This window comes from Cavia porcellus, unplaced genomic scaffold (genome assembly GCF_034190915.1).
Source record: "Cavia porcellus strain 051 isolate PalLab524CR breed Dunkin Hartley unplaced genomic scaffold, mCavPor4.1 scaffold_8, whole genome shotgun sequence".
Lineage (NCBI taxonomy): Eukaryota > Metazoa > Chordata > Mammalia > Rodentia > Caviidae > Cavia > Cavia porcellus.
Window position 1 is genome coordinate 57088116 of NW_026947491.1, and position 18043 is coordinate 57106158.

General features: G+C 38.2%; 1 protein-coding gene, 1 long non-coding RNA gene and 1 other non-coding gene across 7 annotated transcripts in view; 2 read left to right on the plus strand and 1 right to left on the minus strand.

Moving 5' to 3' along the window:
* Nucleotides 1-18043, plus strand: part of LOC134477348 (uncharacterized) — a 67455-nt gene that overhangs the window by 45248 nt on the left and 4164 nt on the right. Inside the window, exons 2-3 of the long non-coding RNA XR_010049343.1 lie at nt 17145-17301; nt 17748-17844. This is a non-coding gene — a long non-coding RNA (uncharacterized LOC134477348). The remainder of the gene's footprint in view (nt 1-17144; nt 17302-17747; nt 17845-18043) is intronic.
* CUNH12orf56 (chromosome unknown C12orf56 homolog) overlaps nt 10561-18043 on the minus strand; it is an 80516-nt gene continuing 73033 nt past the window's right edge. For 3 of the 5 annotated variants that reach the window (XM_063255062.1, XM_063255061.1, XM_063255065.1), the window contains 3 exons: nt 17957-18031; nt 14582-14760; nt 10561-12374 (listed from right to left, as the gene is read on the minus strand). In XM_063255062.1, the coding sequence (XP_063111132.1) occupies nt 12248-12374; nt 14582-14760; nt 17957-18031 (381 nt within the window). In that variant the 3' untranslated portion in view covers nt 10561-12247. The remainder of the gene's footprint in view (nt 12375-14581; nt 14761-17956; nt 18032-18043) is intronic. The other 2 variants (XM_063255064.1, XM_063255063.1) reach the window with 1 other exon arrangement.
* LOC111753381 (small nucleolar RNA SNORA28) lies at nt 16772-16891 on the plus strand. Its single transcript, XR_002788184.1, has one exon. It is a non-coding gene; the product is annotated as a small nucleolar RNA SNORA28 (small nucleolar RNA).

Sequence of the window (18043 nt, forward strand, 5' to 3'; positions counted from 1 at the left end):
TATATTCAATTATACTATGTCTGCTGATATAGCCATTTCTATTGGAGATAACAAGAGACAACACAAGAACCATGGTAGAACTCTTTGTACAACAGTCTTATATGTTTTTTCATTTCCTGTGTTTATAGGAATATGTTTTGTTTTGTCTTGCTTTGTTTTGTTTCTCCCTCTAATATAGAAAGAATAGAAATACATGTTAAGACTCATGCATGTGTAGAATCTATAAACAGTTTATGAGAACTAATCTTATGACACATGATGAAATGAACAGATACTCTGAAGAAAAAAAGACACTATAATACCCAGTGCTGATCCAGGAGTGTATAATGTGACACCCAGCAATAGTATTATTCTTTGTTCAGAGTGATATTAGCCTGCTTGGGTTTATTCAATCTCAACCTAATTGAAGATATGGATAACTGCATGTAGTTTAAGTGAATAGGATTGATCATCTTATTTCTAAGTTTTTGTTGGATAGTTGAACAGAACTGGTTGCAATCTCACTGTTTGAATCCCCACTTTATATGCTCCACTTTAGTATCTTGAATAACTATTTGTATAAAGACAATCTGTAATCATCAACTAGTGATTTCTGTTTATTTTTTCTTTGAATGTATGTATTATTTCTACCTATTTTGTTTTGTTTAGTCTTTCTTTAAATAAAATGAAAAAACAAAAAACATGTATTACTGAGTTGTGTAACCTTCACCGCAATCAATTTTATAACATTTCCATCACCTACACCCCCCAAATCCCATACCCATTAGCAGTTATTCCCGTCCCCACAACCCATTCAACCCTAGGTAACTGCTGTTCTACTTTCAGTTTGTATAGATTTTCCCATTATGTACGTTTCATATAAATAAAATCACGTAACATAATCTTTTATGACTGGCTTCTTTTACTTCACATATTTTCCAAATTCATCTATGTTTTAGCATATCAATGTTCTGTTCCTATAGACAAATAGTACTTCATCATATGGATATATCAGATTTAGTTTATTCACTAGTTAACAGGCCTATGGGTTGCTTTTATTATGAATAATATTGCAATGAATGTTTATGTGCAAGTTTTTGAAGAGATATCTTTTCATTTCTCTTAGGTTTATATTCTACATACTATAGTTTAGATCTAAAATTTCATACAGTTAGAGGGGGGCTTCTGTGAGGTGAATAGATTGTGGGGTACTACACTAAACAATGGATTGATTCACTCATGAGTTCTTAGCTGAAGGTGCTGTTAGGAAGTGAGGCCCAGTTGGGTCAGGTGTGTCACTGGGAGGATACTTTTGGAAGATATATCTCTTGCTCTGACTCTGCTCTTTGTGTCTGGCTGCCATGAAGTGAGCAGCTTCCCTGTGCCAGGCACTTGTCTGCCATGCCACTTTCCTTGGAGCCAGATAACTATGAACTGAGCCCCCTGAATTCACTAGCCAAATAAACTCTCTTACTTCTGCTTTAAATTGTGAGGGTCAAGCAGTTTGTTCCTACAATGGGAAAGCTGGCTAATGTATTAGAAGTGGAATTACTAAAGCATTTGATAATTGCGTGTTTGAAGAACCCACAGTGTTTTCCAAGGGAGCTATGACATTTCACATTCCTACCAGTAATGTATGAAAGTTTTAATTACCCCTTATGCCTAGCAACACTAGTTATGCATCTTTCTTATAGCCATCCAAGAAGAAGATTTGGATTTCATTGCTATGGTTTCGATCTTAAATGTTCCCCAAGAGTCCACAGATTATATAAACTTGGTCCCTAGAGTGTTGCTTTTTGGAACAAGTAGAAACTTTAGGAGAAGTCCATAGGCACGGAGGTATGTCTTTTAGAGAACTGTAGAACCTCCCACTCTCACTTTTGCTTCCTAAAGTTTGCTTTGCCATATGCTCTTGCCACAAGCTCCAAAAAATTGGGCCAATGGAATCATAGACTAGAACTTCCAAAACTATGAGTCAAATAAACCTTTCTCTTTACAGTGTGGTCATTTCAGGTTTTGAATTACAGTGCCATCAAGTTAACACACTTACTGTAGTTTTGTTTTGTTTGTTGCAGTACCAGGGGCTAAACCTAAGGCCTGGTGCCTGTTAAGCAAGTGTAATGAACTATACTCCAGTCTTATAGTTTTATTTTACATTTCTCAAGTTAATACTTGAAAATTAAAATCTCTTTTACATTTTAATTATTGAAAAAATAAAAAAATTTGTGACACATAAAAATCATCTTAAATTTAAATTTTGGTGACAATAAATAAAATGTTATTGCAATGTAGCCATGCCCATTCATTATGTATTTTCTTTGGTTGCTTTTCTTGCCACAGTCACAGAATTGAATAATTACAACAGAGTCCATTAGCCTCCAAAGCCTGAAATATTGACCACCTAATCCTTTATAGCAAAATTTACCAAGCTCTGTTCTATAATATAGATGAATGAGACTACAAAGGACTCAGGATAGGAAGGAAGAAATGTGACTGTCCAGTGGATTTTCTTAAAAGAAAAAACAGTACAAGCAAGCAGAACAGAAAGGAAATCAGGATTTTGTAGTTTAAATTGACCACTGTATTTTCATTTAAACCATTATTATAAAGTCCTTCCATCTCTAAGCCTTGCCTGTCCTGCAAATTCTAATCTACTGATGTGGTTATATCTTACTCATCAGAAACCTCACGGGGTCACCCACTGCCTCTACCACGGGCTCCTCAGCCAGGACCACTTGGCTAACCTTCACGTTCTGACCTTATCTTACCTCATTACAGTATCATATTTTCTAGCACTCACCTCTGCTAGCCCTAAACTTCAGAAATCTGTGCTTTTACCCATATTTTCTTTTCCACTTGAAATGTTTATCTTTTCTAAATCACATGTTGTTACTGTTACTGTGAAGTATATACAATGAAGAAGACTAATATATGAGTATTTCTAAACTCAGAATCAAGCTTTTGCCTTGTTGCTTTATATATATATGATTTAGCTAGCTGTTAAAATCTCAATATGTAATCTCCTAAGTAGGCCTCCTTAATGTTTTCAATCAGAATTGAGCCTTTTTTCCTGGGATTTCCTATAGCACTTTGTTGTACCTTTAGCATCTGACTTGTTTTTCCCATGTATGTTTTCTTTGCATATTCCTTACTATGGTCATTCCCAAGAGTGGTGCAAAGATAATTACAGATAATCCAAGGAAAGACATTTAACTTTTTAAAAATTGTATTTGCTTGGGGGCTGGAGGTTTAGCTCAGCGGCATAAGCGCCTGCCTTGCAAGCAGGCAGTCGTGAATTCGATCCCCGGTACCGATAAAAAGGAAAAAAGACCCAAAAAAAAATTGTGTTTGCTTTAAATGTGTATTAGATGTATGTGCACACACAATGTGGGTGTGTGAAGGGGGTTTCTGGGACTGGACTCAAGGGCACTTTACTACTGAGCAACATCCCCCACTTACACTGAGATAGGATCCTGCTGCATTGTCCAGGCTGGCCTCAAACTTTTTATCTTCTTGCCTTAGTTGCCAGAGTAGTTGGGATTGTAGGTGTGTGCCATATGTGGGCATACACATACATATTTAAAAATATATTTCTGGAATATCAATTTTTTAATTTCCCAGATTTTCTTCAAGACAAAGATAAGGTAGGTAGAGACACTGGAAAATTATTGAGTAAATAATATTAAAAATATTGTGTAAACAATTCAGATTGCATGGAAAAATTATGGGTTACACTCAAATAAGCTAGCATAGAAAAACTTAGAATGCAAGTCCTCCACAGAAGACACCCAGTTTTATTTATTTTTGTGTCCTTACACTCCAGAAAATTCAGATGCTTATTGAATTGAATCCATTTCTCTCTGGGACACTGAGAACTTGAAAATCAAATGCAACTTTCCAAACCTTGTGACAGACAACTTTTAAACATTTTTTTCCCTTGCTGATTGCCAATGCCACAGACAGATGGTGCTTTCCCCTCGGCCATTATGCCAAGTTGCCCTGATTGGAGCTTGATAAATAGGAAATAATGCTAGTAATAGTCATCCTGTGGAAGAATGAGGGCCCCTTTCACCATATTTCAATGTGGGTGCCATTTTGGCTTTTGGATCTTGTCCAGTTCACACACTCAACTACACAGATACCCACTTGCACACTTTCTCAAAGCCATTTATATAATTTTTAGAGAAATATTTTTCAGTCATCTTAAAAAGCACTATTTCATACCATATTTTCATCATTGTTCATGCTGGACTATCTGAAGTCACGTTGGCAACTGGATTTAGTCTTGAGACTTGGCAATGAGAAATTATTTTGTTGTGTAGCAACCCCTATCCCACTGTCAGCCAAATTATGTCATGTGATTATGAAACTGTTGTCCTGCCATCCAGCTTTTCTTGGTAAACACCAGCCCTTCAAAAGTTTTACTCCTCCTCCCTAAAATGACCTTTTATGTTCTCAGATACCAGAAGGACTTAACTGCGATAAAATCTTTCACTTTATTTCCTTTCTTATAGCCTGGGTTCTGGGGTAGTGTTTGGGGGACAACAACCACTGTCTCTGAGTAATGAAAAGAACTCAAAAACACATCTGAAGATTGGATTCATTCCCAAAGCTTCGTGTGCATTGGTCAGGGACCTCAGGGAGGTCTACGAAACTTCTGTAAAAGACATTTTTCTCTCTGTTTCCAAGTTCTGACTGTGAAGGCACAGGTCCTTCCTGATCTTAAATTCCTACACCAGGACTGGCTTATGACCAGGATATATAACCTTTAATACTTTATCTTCCAAATGAGGACAATTGAAATTGAAAGGGGTGCTAAGAGAAGACATAAACCAGGGGCCACACTGGCAAACTATGACATTAGGTCACTTGTTTTTAAAACATAAAGCCACTTATATTCTACTAGAAGCCTCTCAAATTGGTGTCTCTAAATTTTAACTTGGAAGTCTGAGAGGCTTACTTGAGAGTTTATACTTTGTTTTCATTGCAATGAATTACTGTAGTGTAAACATCTGTGTCTACATTGTTTACATGGGTCCATTATTTGTCCTTAAGTAGAATAAATCTAATTGTTCCTGGCCAAAAGCAGAACATAGGGTGAATGTACACACAATAAGAAGTTCAAATCAAGTGGAAGTCAAAATAAAGACTTGTAGTTTTGGAAGAGCAAAATGCAATGTGATGGCAGGATCTATTTGAATCCAAGGATCTATTTGCTAGTATTCTCCCTTCTTCACTTTACAAGAGATGGAATTTCAGCAAACATCACTCACAATACTAACTCGCACTTCATTTTATAAATTTTTGAATTATTTATGTTGATTTTAGAATATCATAATGCATTTACTTAGTTTTATGCAAATCCATATTAAAGAAGCATAATAGAGAAAAATTTAATTTTGAAGGATTGCTTGAATGTTTAGCAGATGTTTTTATGACCTTAACTTTTTAAATAAAAGTTTTGGGTGTATATTTATGGTATACAACATGTTGTTATAAGATATCTGTAGTAAAATGGTTGCTATAGTATATCCAATTAACATTTCCAATGTTATATGGTTTTACAATTAATAAATGTTCCATGATTAGACCACCATTTACTCTGTATAGTAAGTTCTGACTTACAAACATTAGAGTTGAGAACTTTCACAAATAGGAAGGAACCTCGCATTTTGAACGTTCCTAGATGCAAACAAATTGCGGAAATAGCTCATTTGTTTACCTTACCATTTTAAAGTAACTGTAAATGTAAAAATAGTTTATTTGCAGTATTTGTGTGTGTGTTGTTGTTGTTATTTACATTGTGTTTGTGTCAAAGGCGTATAAGACTCACTTTGTTGGACTTACAAACAAATCCAATTTCGGAATGTTCTCCAGGAAAGAAACTCCTTCATAAATGAGGTACTTAATGTATTTTTTTCCCCTTTCTAGTCCAATTATGCCCCCTGGTGGTTATTGCTGCAAATGAAAGTAAAATACTCCCTTTATAAATGTGTCTTCCAAATTCATTTGTAGGTCAGAATGTGGAAGAGAGAACTTACTTCTTGTATAAACAATAAGTAATGGCAGATAGTGCAGAACGTGTCACCAAAGCCTATATAAATAATGTTTGAAATAACATTGATGGAGCACTATGTTGCTTGATTTACATCTTACTCCCCTCTTCCACACACATACACAGAATCACTGTATCCACCATTACTGCCACCACCACCATTCCGTCCCCATCTCCCCACAAGTAGAAAGAGAAAAGTAGCAGAGCAGAGCAGAGCAGAGGGAAGGGGGTTTGTGCTTCAGTTAAATCTCACATCTCTATATGCGCCTGCCTGGCCACTTCTCACCACTCCAGGGCATCAAGGGTGTGGACCACCTGCAAACTTAAAGTTCTTCATTGCCCCTGCTAGAATCTTGGGGCAAATATTAAACAAATCTTGCCTTCTCTCTTTCCCCATTCATCATTCCTTTTAGCTTTCCAGAGTTAGAATCACCTTCCAAAATGAAAAACCCAGGGTATATGTATGGGGCGGGGGTGGGGGTGGGGGGGTGGGGGGAGGTCCTTAGGCTCAAGAGCTCCCCATAGAAATTTTTCAGAAACCAATAAGCTCCCAAACACCTTGTCTCTTTCCAGTTTCCCAATTTTCTTTCACTGGTGCCTTCAGGAGGCTTTCTGGAATTGAGAAAAGGAACAAGCTTACTCTACTTGTAGTAAATCAAATGTCAACAGTTCTTTGTCTTATGTGGCCAGATATTAATCTTGCTGCATGACTCCTACGGTCCCTTCTCTAATAAGAAAGAAGTAAAACATGGACACCAAATCTGTCAAACAGATTATTTTAAAAATGTAGTCCTAGGGTAGGTGTGTAACTCGGTGGTAGAGTACTCACTTGCTTACCATGCAGGAAGCTCTGACCTTGGTCCCTAGCACCACATACACAAACACAAAGAGCTCTGTGAAATGTTATGAAATCCATTCAAAAAGATTAAATGGATAATTAATCTATTTTATGATTTTGGCAACACAAAAAATAGCTGACAGAGTATATGGACGAGTAAAACTTTTGTGGTCTGAGTGTCGAATAATTTATTTCACTTAATTTATGGCTATAAGGAATACTTTTTTAAATAATTGAAATTGTTTTATATGATTTTGTTTATCAATTACCATATAATGAATGACTTACAGGTTCACAGCAACTCTTTATTATACCTCAATTCAATGAATTGGCTGGACGACCATGTGGGTTACACTTGAGGTCTGTCACATATTTGGTGTGAAGTGGCAAAGTGGGCTGATAATCCCCATGTCATTTATTTATGCACATGGCATCACCTTCCACAGCCTCCAAAAGCAAGAAGCAGAAGATGACAGATAGACTTTAAAGTTTAGAATTCAGGCCACAACTGTTAATACTCATCTATATGCCCTCCCAACTCTTTTTTCCCTTCTACTGCTAAAATCATAGTATAAATAAGTCCTAGACCTTTACTTCCTCTGCATTTTGTTGATCAGAGTTATATATGCCTAGCCCAGATGAAAGGACCACAACCCAATTCGTAGAGGAAGAAGTGACCTGAAAAATAGGAGGAGAGCTGTAATGAGGGGTAGTACTGACTGGGACATCTTTAGAGATCAGCCACTACATTGATTTTTTTTTTTTTTTTTTTGAGACAGAGTCTCTCTATGCAGTACAGGCTGGCCTTGAGCTCACTTTGTAGCCCAGGCTGAACTCACAACAATCCTCCTGCCTCAGCCTCCCGAGTGCTGGGATTATAGGTGTGAGCCACCACTCCTGGCTACATTGATGTTTTTAAAAATCAAAATGAAATCATAGGTCAGTAATAACAGTATTAGCCAGCTTTCCAGTCACTGACACAAAATCCATAATTCTTAAAGAAGGAGAGGTTTGTTTGACTCAGTTTCCTTTGGGTTCAGCCCATGGTTGGCTGGTTCCGAAGCAGAAACAGTAAGGTAGAGAGACATGGCAGAGGAAAGCTGCTCTTTTTTTTATTTTTTTGGAAAGCTGCTCATTTTGTGGTAGCCAGGAAGCAGCAAGAGAATGGAGGGCAGGGGAGGGAGCTAATCCCTCCTGCGGCATGTACTCAGTGACACATCTTCCAGCCAGCCCCTACCTCCTAAAAGCATATTTAGATATGAACTCATCAATAGATCAATCCACCCATCAGGATAATGCCCCCATTAGTCAATCCGCTTTCAAAAGCTCCACCCGCACATGAGACTTTGGTGGCACACTGATCTAGATTGAAACCATAGTATTAGTCCTAAATCTGACTTGTTATTCATTCATTCATATTGAGGGATTTTGTGCTAGGCAGTGTTCTAGTGTTGGGATGCAGGATATAGAATTGAACAAGAGAAAGGAAGGTCACGTCTTCACATAGTTTACATTCTTAAATTCTTACACTGAAAAGAATAAGCAAAGTAAACATGCACTAAAAGGTGAGATAGGTGGGTGGGAGGCTACTTTAAGAGTGATCAGAGAAGGGCTTCTTTGAAATGATATTTGAAGACTTGGAGGAAAACCACTGGGAACTGCAAATTTCCAGGGCCTGAGGCAGGAGGATCATAGGTTTTGAGTTCTGCCTACATAACTTTGCATGACTCTATCTCAAAATTAAAAAAAAAAAAAGACTGGGATATAGCTTAGTGCTAAGAGCACCCAGTACCAAACGCACACCCAAACATTACAGTGCCTGAAAGAAGCTTGGAGTGCTCATCTGAACAAACAGCACACAGCCAGTACATTTGGAGAGTAACTCTTGAGAATGATTCGGGTCAGGTCACAGGGATTGACAGAGGTCAAGCCACAGAAGCCTTCAAGGCCATAGTAAGGGCTTTGGACTTAATCCTAAATAAGGGAAACAGTACAAAGGTCTGAAACAGGAAATGTATTGATTCCCTTGTTCACAAGATCACTTGCCATTTAAAAAATAGTGGTCAAGGTCACTAAATAAATTATGATAAGTAGGTGCTGCAGGTTTAGCTAGGGTCATAAGTAGTAATTATGGGGAGTTAGTAGATGAGACATATTTTGAAGGGATTGCTAATAAGTACTGGCATTAATGATAACAGTAAGTGCTACTTACTGAATCCTTACTATATGTCAGACACTGTAATATGTGCTTCAGCAATGACATTTAACGTAAACTACCTAACTTTATGTGGTGGTTCTATTACCTTTGCTTTAAATGAAATCCAGAGATGTTATTTCCTTAGTTCAAAACTGAAGCAGAACTTGATTTAAACTCATCCATTTGGGCCTTTAAGCCAGCAGTCTTAAATTATATATCAAATGTATTTTTATACTTCTAAAAATATTTTTAAAGGCAGAGCTGGTTGCTGTGGGGAAAACAGAGGGTCATGAATAGCCTGTTAGTGTTATAAAGGTGATCAAAGAGTCCAGAACCTTGAACCCACCTAAAAGCTGATTAAGGATGCCTGCTTTTTTGGTGATTCTTTATATTCTTCAAATTGTTTGTGTGATTTCCATATTCAATTTTTTCTGTAAATTTTCAGTAATTATTTTGTGGTTGATGTCAATCTTTAGTTGAAATGTTAAATGTGTCTAATGACTAATAGAAAGATTTTTTTCCTTGCATTTGGCAATAATAGAAACAATGTGCATGGCATAAAAGAATTATGGAAGAGTAACCCTTTGAACTATTAATTTCTAGTTTCCACCTCCTCTAGACTGTGCAAAAATGAATAGACATTTATATAGACTAAACTGAGTTACATAGACTAAACTGAAGAAAACGAAGCTGATAAATACTCAGCTGTCAGCTCTCAAAAAAACAAAACAAAACAAAAGAAAAAATACCCCCATGATTTCTACCCTACAAAAAAAGATTCAGGTATATTTGGACAGAGCTTTTGCTCTCAGAGATTAGACAAAGCATGATTTCACTGGGAGAGAAGCAGCAGTATAGACAGAAAGCATATGGGAGAGAAACGAAGCCCTCAAGTCTGCAGTTACCAGCCCAGAGCCAAAGCACTGGCTAGAAGCTAAGGAATCATCAAGTGGGTTCTGCCATTTACCAATAAATTGGCCCAGTTTGACATGCTCCTTGCCCGTGTCCCAAGAATCTCTTAGTATTTCTCTGACTGATCATCTTTTGAGAAAAAACCCTCATTTGACAGTCCAGGATATTCATTTTGGCCCTTTTTCTGCCCCCAAAATAGAGTGTGGGGGATCTGCAATTCTTATTCCATGATTTGGGAGAAGGCTTAGAAACTTTCTGGGGAGATATTGGTGACACTGAGGAACTGGAGTTATTTGGAATCAGTGTGACATCATCTACTGAGCCAGGATGGCAGAGGAACACACTGCCTCATTTTGCAATGTTAAAGAAGTATCTCGTGCAAGCAGAGAACATTAGAACAGGAAGGGAATTTAAAAGAATGCAGGTCCACCCTTCCACATATCAGAGAGGCCAAGGAGGAAGAAGATAAGCCTAAAAAGAAACCTAAACTGCTAGTTAAAATCATGTGTATAATTCTTTTCTTTTTTTGCAACACTTTAGTTTCTAAGACATTTAAAAAGTCATTCTTAAGAAATTCCATTAAAAATGCAATTTTTAATAGGCAATTTGTAAACAAGAAAATTTGTGAACAAAAACAACTTACAGTGTATCTGAGCATTATTTTTCAAAGTAACATTATGCCAATTCTTTTAGTTATAAAAGTCAGTACTGCATTTATGTTCACATTTATTAAAAAATCTTATAGTAATTCTACCTTTATGTATTAAATACTGTACTAATAACCAAACAAGAAGATCGGGGCTTGTAAATCATGGGACCTGTGTTGCTGGCAGATTAAATCCTTACTAAAGCTGCAGGGGACCCAGCAAAGTGAGGTGAGGCTACCACTGAGAGCGTTGGGATGTATCTAAGAGGAGGAACAATGCAGAAGGTGTCTGCCTTAACCACCGAGCATCCCTTCAGCCAGGAACTTAGGTAGCAGCTAGCAGCATGTGTGACTGTGTACAGTTTTCACACAAAGTCTCATATTTGTTGCAGATCTGTTTCTACCTAGTGTACACAAAGCTCTATAAATATCAACATCAAAGAAATATCTTGGAAAATCTGTAAACAGTACAAAATTTATCAGCAAACTTTATAAATAGCATTTAAATACATGCTGCAGGACCAATTAATAATAAGAATCTGCTAAGTCTCCTTAATGAACTCTGTGACTATAGGTAAACTACACAACACAGGCAAATTTGCCCTAGGAGCTCTTTCTTTGGAGGTGGGTTTTTTTCTGATTTTTCATCAAGTCACAATAAGTTTGAGAGTCCAGTTTCCAGATTCTTAGAAGTCCAAATTCAATAGTTCACAGAGACACCAAAGTTAAGTTGTTTGTTGTATTATTAGTTAATGAGCTGCATGTTGTGGCACACACCTGTAATCCCAGCTCTCCGGAGGCTGAGGCAGGAGGATTACTGCAGGTTGGGGGCCAGCCTGGGCTACAAAGGGAGTTCACGGCCAGCCTGAACTACGTAGTGAGACCCTATCTCAAAACAAAACAAAAATTAGTTAATGACCATGACACGTGGTAAGGACTTTTTTAAAAAGGAGAGCCATAACCGCTCATAGACAATTTCTCTCCCACAGAGATGCTATGGGAAGGCTCAGAACAGCCAACAGCTGCCTGAAGGGGAGTGTCAGAACGCATTCAGTGTTGTTGAAGAAAGTCCAGGATGATTTCCCCCACAACAAATAAGGAACTGACATTCTGTGCAGCTGTGCTTGTGTTCTGCTTATTCTTCCATGAATACTTACGTTACTAGGTGGATAAGGAGGACGTCATTTTGTTGTATCCCTCTAACCATCACTGTGTGGTTTATACTCTCCTCAAACCTCTTTCTTTGGGTGTTCCGGGGTCTTCCCACTGCTCACTATGATTACACCAACAAAACTCACCAGATCGTGTTTCCTGCATGTATTCTCCTTGAGCTTCTGTTTCCTTTATAGCTTTTTTTGGACTTTTTTTTATGTCTTTAGAAACTTTTCTTCCCGGAGAAACTACTAGTTTTTAGCACCAGTTTATATATGTCAGAAAGGATTTAGACAGGTTTTTTTTTTTCTTTAGCAAATAATAAACTTAGGTATTGATGGAGCATTCAAATAAAATCTTTAAATAAATCTTTCAAATAAAATCTCCTACGTCTTCAAGAGTTAGATATTAAATAAATCAAAAAAATATTTAACTATTGTGTTCCAGTTAACGTTTTTTATCCTCTTGTTAACATTTTACATATTGTTTCTGTTCAACCAATTTCAGAACTTCATGAAAAAGTTGGGTGGTTGGCTGTGTAATAGGGTAATGCAATGGAAGTCTCTTTTTCAAAGCTGGTATGTGAATAAAGTACCTGAAAATCATAAAAGAAACAAAATACTTTAAAAACAGGAGTTTTCACACTGGTCACGTCAGTACAGCCACAAGACTCAGTCAGCATTTCTAACCCCCAATTCCCCCATTTGTGACCTAGAAAATCTTTGATATGTGTGCCTCATTGAAACGCTTTAGCAAAGGAAGTGAGCTTCATTAATAATGTATCAGCCATCAAAGCATTAAGGAAGCCAAGATAGTCTTCACCACAGCATGACCCCAGGCTGCTGCTTTCTAACGGTTTCTCAGGAGCTGCTCAGTGGGGAATTGAAAGTGCCAAGCTATGGTGACCACCAGTGCCAAGTCAAGAGGAGAGAGTTTACCTCCAGGACCTCAGAGAAAGTATAGGAAGGGCTGGGGAAGAAACAAAGGTGAAGTAGTCTTCAGTTGTCCCTTTGGATGGCTTCAAAGAATGGTTCTAAACTCTGAATATGCATTTAGAATCACCTGGGAAGCTGTCTTAAGGTAACCACCCCAGAGGAAGGGAGGCAGGGTAGAGCAAAAGGAGAATATAAAGGAAAGTGATAAAGGGTGCAAATGAACATAGATTTTGTGTACATATGAAAATACATTGAAACTCACTGTTTTATAAAATTAATAGGCATGAATAAAAATATATATTTAAGAAACATCACTACCCAGCCTACCCCAGATAAAATAAAACAGAATTTCTACATGAGAGACTAGATCTGGAGTGTTAATAGTTACTCAGGTGATTCCAATGCAAAGTGAATTGAAAAATCACTAGTTTGCAAGAAGGTCACATACCTAGATGCACACAAATCATGTAAATTAGAGAGGTTGGATAAGAAAATCTCCCATGTACAATCTCCCATGTTTGTGAGTGAAAACAAGACAGAAGGAGATGGCAGCAAACTAATAGCACATGGTCCATGGCTGGGAGCTCCAGCTAACTGAGGCCATCTAGGAGTGCACCATTTTTCCAGTCACCCTGATTTTTACAATCTCATGTTTTAAAATTGTGTTGTGTCACACATGCCACAACATAGGTGGGCCTGTGTTTGTTTGGTTTTAAAAAGGCCACATATTGGATTATTCCATTTAGACAAGATGGTCAGAACAGGCAAATTCACCAAGACAAAAGGGGATCACTGCTTGCCAGAGGCTAGGGGAAGAAAGAATAAGCTGTGACTGCTTAGTGGGTTCTGGGTTTCTTTTGGGGTGATGAAACTATTCTGCAGTTCAATAGTAATAGCTGCAAAACATCGTGAAATAAAGTATTAAGAGTCACAGAAATATATACTGTAAATTTCATGCTATGTGGATTTTTCTTTAATAAAAAAGAAAAAGGAAGTAAGGAGACAGACATGAGAGGGCATGGGAACTGGGTTATTTGGACCAACTGAGAGCCAAACAAATGCCTTTTATGGCAGCCAGAATACACTTTATTGTGGAATAACACATGGAAGAAAAACATTCCACAAACAAGGATGACACTTTTAAGCCAATCTTAAGGCCATAATGTATGTCTTCATATCCTTCTATGTCTGCATCCAAACTAGCAACAAAGCTATGCTGGCTGCAACCTTTTCTTTTTAACACATACAACCTGAGGTTTTTTTCCTTAATAGGTGTTAATGCAGGCTGTACAGCTAAGTGCAGTTGGCTTTGCCAGCCTATAAATAGAAGTGAACCCCTGAGGTGCAAAAGAACAGGCTGACTGATGAAATCAATGCTAGTTGCTGCTTTTTTCTTACTGTTCTTTACAGATTAAGAGTAGGGTAAATGGAACAAAAAAAAAAACACTCTAATAACAGTGTTTATTAATCATTCCTCCTTTATCTACTGATTTTCCCCCAATGACTCAGTTGAATTCACAATCTGTATATTTATAATCTTCTCAAGGGTTTGTTACTCCTAATTATTCAAAACTGGTTAAAATCACGACTACTTCTGTGAAACACAAGCTGTAAGAAAGAGAATGAGTGAGAAACAGTCTTTCAAAGTGTTTGATATTTCAGTGGCCTGAGAACATACCTCAAATGGCAATGGTTCTTAGAAGTCCCTCCAAATCCTACCGTACTTCTGATCAAAGTGAAATATTATCAAAGAGGTAGAATTTTCGATTATCACCTAATCTTTTAAATATTGGACAGTGTTGTAGGTTTGCATAAAAATCAGAAATGAGTAGTTGTATTGCAGATTAGATGCAGAATTTTTACTTACCTGAATTCTTCACTGTAGTCATTCCTGATGTACTCAGCTAGAGTCTTGCTATACTGCAGGCAGCTCTTGAGGATGTAAAACTGTTGGTACAACAGAACCGCTTGGCAGGGACTCAGCAGCTGGAAGGAGGCTGAGAGCCCCTTCACCACTTGTTTCACAATATTGGCCACAAACGTAATCTAGACAAGAAAATTCAGTTGCATGCCACTCATAACGGCCTCTGTTTCAACCAAAGCCTCACCACCTTATACCAGTGCCGGGGTGCTATTTCCTGCTGAACTGGTACCCAGAGCACACCACATTGTGTCAATCGGGGCCTAAGTTTTTAACTCGGTTAGTGCCTCGAAAGAGACCTTGAAAGATAATCAGAGCTGACTGCCGTGGAGGTGCATGCAATGATCCTGATAGTTTCTTTGCTTGCAGAGGTCTTTCTGATGGCTTCTACCCATGCTATTTAGAACTCAGTTATCAGGGAAGGTTTCAACAGTGTTTGTGATTCTTTTGTGACCCTTCATCCAGACACACACATGGTCATCAGAGAATAATCTCAATTCAGTACCTTGGGGAAACCAATTCTAGTGATTGATAAAGGAATTTTCCGGCTTTTTAGAATCCTTAGAACCCCAGATTTTCACCCATCAGCTCATGATAGCACTTACAACCACTATATAGAATAAGTAGGCATCTTGCAACTTGCACGTACAATCTCCCATGTTTGTGAGTGAAAATTATGACACTCCTCAAAGTGGGCCTGAGACTGGCTGGAATCTGTGCACTGTTTAAAGAGCCAAGACCATGGGATTCATTTCTGTAACAACATAGCTGGCTATTCTACTGACACATGTACTTTCTAGCCCCAGCCAGCTTCTCATAAATGTATGTCACAGGGATCTGACAAGAGAACCTAAATTCCACAGAACAGACCGAATATCATACTAGACGAACAACTTAAAGCAAGAAACTATGGATGATCCACAGGCGCATGTTCATATGTGGAAAGGGAACACATTTTACCATATGTCAAGTCTATTATTCACAGGAAAATTTAGTTTGGATTACTTCTTTTTGGAGAGATTTTCAGTTAAATATATGAATGTGTGAATGAATGAAGGGAAAATAAATTGAGGGGTGGGAAGAGACTAAGGGAGACTTTATTAAATTAATTCAACAGATAATTTACTGTGCATCTTTTATGCACCTAGCACAACAGATACATTTCCTACCCTCAGGGCTCCTTCATGTATTGGGAAAGAGTCACAATAGGCTAGTTATGCTGAGTAACAACCTTTGAAACAAATACTTTGCATAAAACAGTAAAGGTTTATTATTTGTTCATCTTATATGCCCCTCAGGGGTTACTGGGGCCCCTGTTCATTGTAGGGCCATCAGCTGGTAGAGCAGTCACCATGTCAGAAGGAAAAGAATGCAGAGAAGCATGCACTGGCTCCTATGACTTCTTCTCAGAAGTGAAAATGCTGCTTGGGCTCACAATCCCCATTGGTCAAATAAAAAACAGAGACCCACCTAATTTCAGTGAGGAAAGTATAGTTCTACCATGCTCATGGCAAGAAGAAGAGCCAGACCCCATATGGTCACTAGTGGCTACCACAGAGCAGACCACACAGTAATGCAAATGTAAACTGTGACCATGACAAGTCCTATGAAGGAAAGACGAGGACATTCTGCTGTGCATGAGGTCCACTGCGAAGGGCAAATCTGACCAGTGCAAGGACCTAGTGACTTCTCCTCTGCCTCCTACCCCAGGAAGGAACACTGAGGGCTGAACAATGAGGTGGTGTAATTCGTTAGTAAAGAGGCAACAGCAGTCCAGAGAGACTGTTAAGGTTGGAATACTTCTCACAAAGTTTATGTGTTAGAAGCTTAATCCCCAGTGCAACAGAGTTAGGAGGTGATGCCTAAGAAGAGGTGACTGGGTCACGAAGGCTGTGCTGGTATGGCTGAATTCATCCAAATGGATCCCTACTGGAGTGGCTTCCAAGTTGCAAGAAAGAGTTGTTACAAAGCTGAGTGTGCACCCCTGCATTCGCATATGCTCTCTCAACCATGGTCCCACAGCTCTGGGACAGTGTAGCAAGAAGGCCCTCATCAGATGCAGCTCTCTTATCTTGGAATCCCCAGCCTCCTGAACCGTAAGTTAAATGGATATCTTATAAATTACCCGACCTTGGCAAGCAACACTGTGACATATTAGCAAAATAGTCTGCCATAATTTAAGCTTACTAGAGCAAGAAAGTCCAATCTATCCCAGCACTCTCCCCTCTGTGAGACAGTTACACAGACTTAAACAGTGTAAAAATTTTTTAAAAATTACCCAGTCTGTGGTACTTTTTTATAAGAGCACAGAAGAGACCACTGGCAAAGATCCTGTGATGGAGGAAGAGAGACACCACATGACCAGGTGAGGGAGGGCCCAAAGGACACTTGGAGGGCCACAATGTATGGGATTTTGAAGGCCGTATTAGGAATTGAGTCTTTGTTCAAAGAGAAAAGCTGTTGAGAGATTTAAAGCAAGGAATTACAATGAGATTTTTATTTTAAATAGCTTCCTCTGGCTGTAACCTGATGGGAAAACAGAGACCAAACTTCTGGATGCCAGTGTAGCACCAGGGAGAGAGATGACATAGTATAGGCTGAGAGGTTCTAGCCTAACCAAAGTGCACAGATGATCCCAAGGATTATGTTCTTATTTGGCCTTTCAGGTAAATATTTATCTTTTTACTTAATTATAAACCCAATAACAATATTTTGGTTTTTTCATAAAATAAAAATGACATTTAGGATATCATTTTAATATCTTAAATGTTGGATTGCAAATGTAAAAGCATTTTATTTTAACTAAGTAATAAAATTATCAAATTTATACCTTGCTTTTGTTTTATAAACTTCAGTACTTCATAGAGAAAATTTGTTAATTAAACACAACAGCATCTGGTTAATTAGGCTTCAGCAGGCTTATGGTTTGTGTCTACATGTCCCCCAAAAGCCTCGTATGATCATGTGGGTGGACCTTTCAAGGGTGGCTGAGTCTCGTCTTTGTGATTGGTTCATTGTCTAGTGCTGAGATTGGCCGTGTGAGTGCTGCACTGCCCAGGGGCTGGTATCCAGCACACAATATAAGGGAGGTCCCTTTTGCCCTTTTTGCTAGTTACCATGTGTACCTGTTGCTGCAATGAATGACTGCCCCTGTTCCATGACACCCTGCCTTGAAACCATCTGAATATGGACTGAAACCTCCAAAAACTGTAAGTTAAATAAACCTTTCCTTCTTATTTTGGGTGTCAGGCATTTTGTCTCAGCAATGAGAGAAAAGTAACCAAGACAAGTAGTGATTTTGTGTTACTTCTAAGTACTTACTATGGGAGGACAATTTTGTAGAAAGGACATCATCCAGCTAATAGCAAATGTTGTTGACTCCAATCCAAGATTTCCCTAAAAATGCAA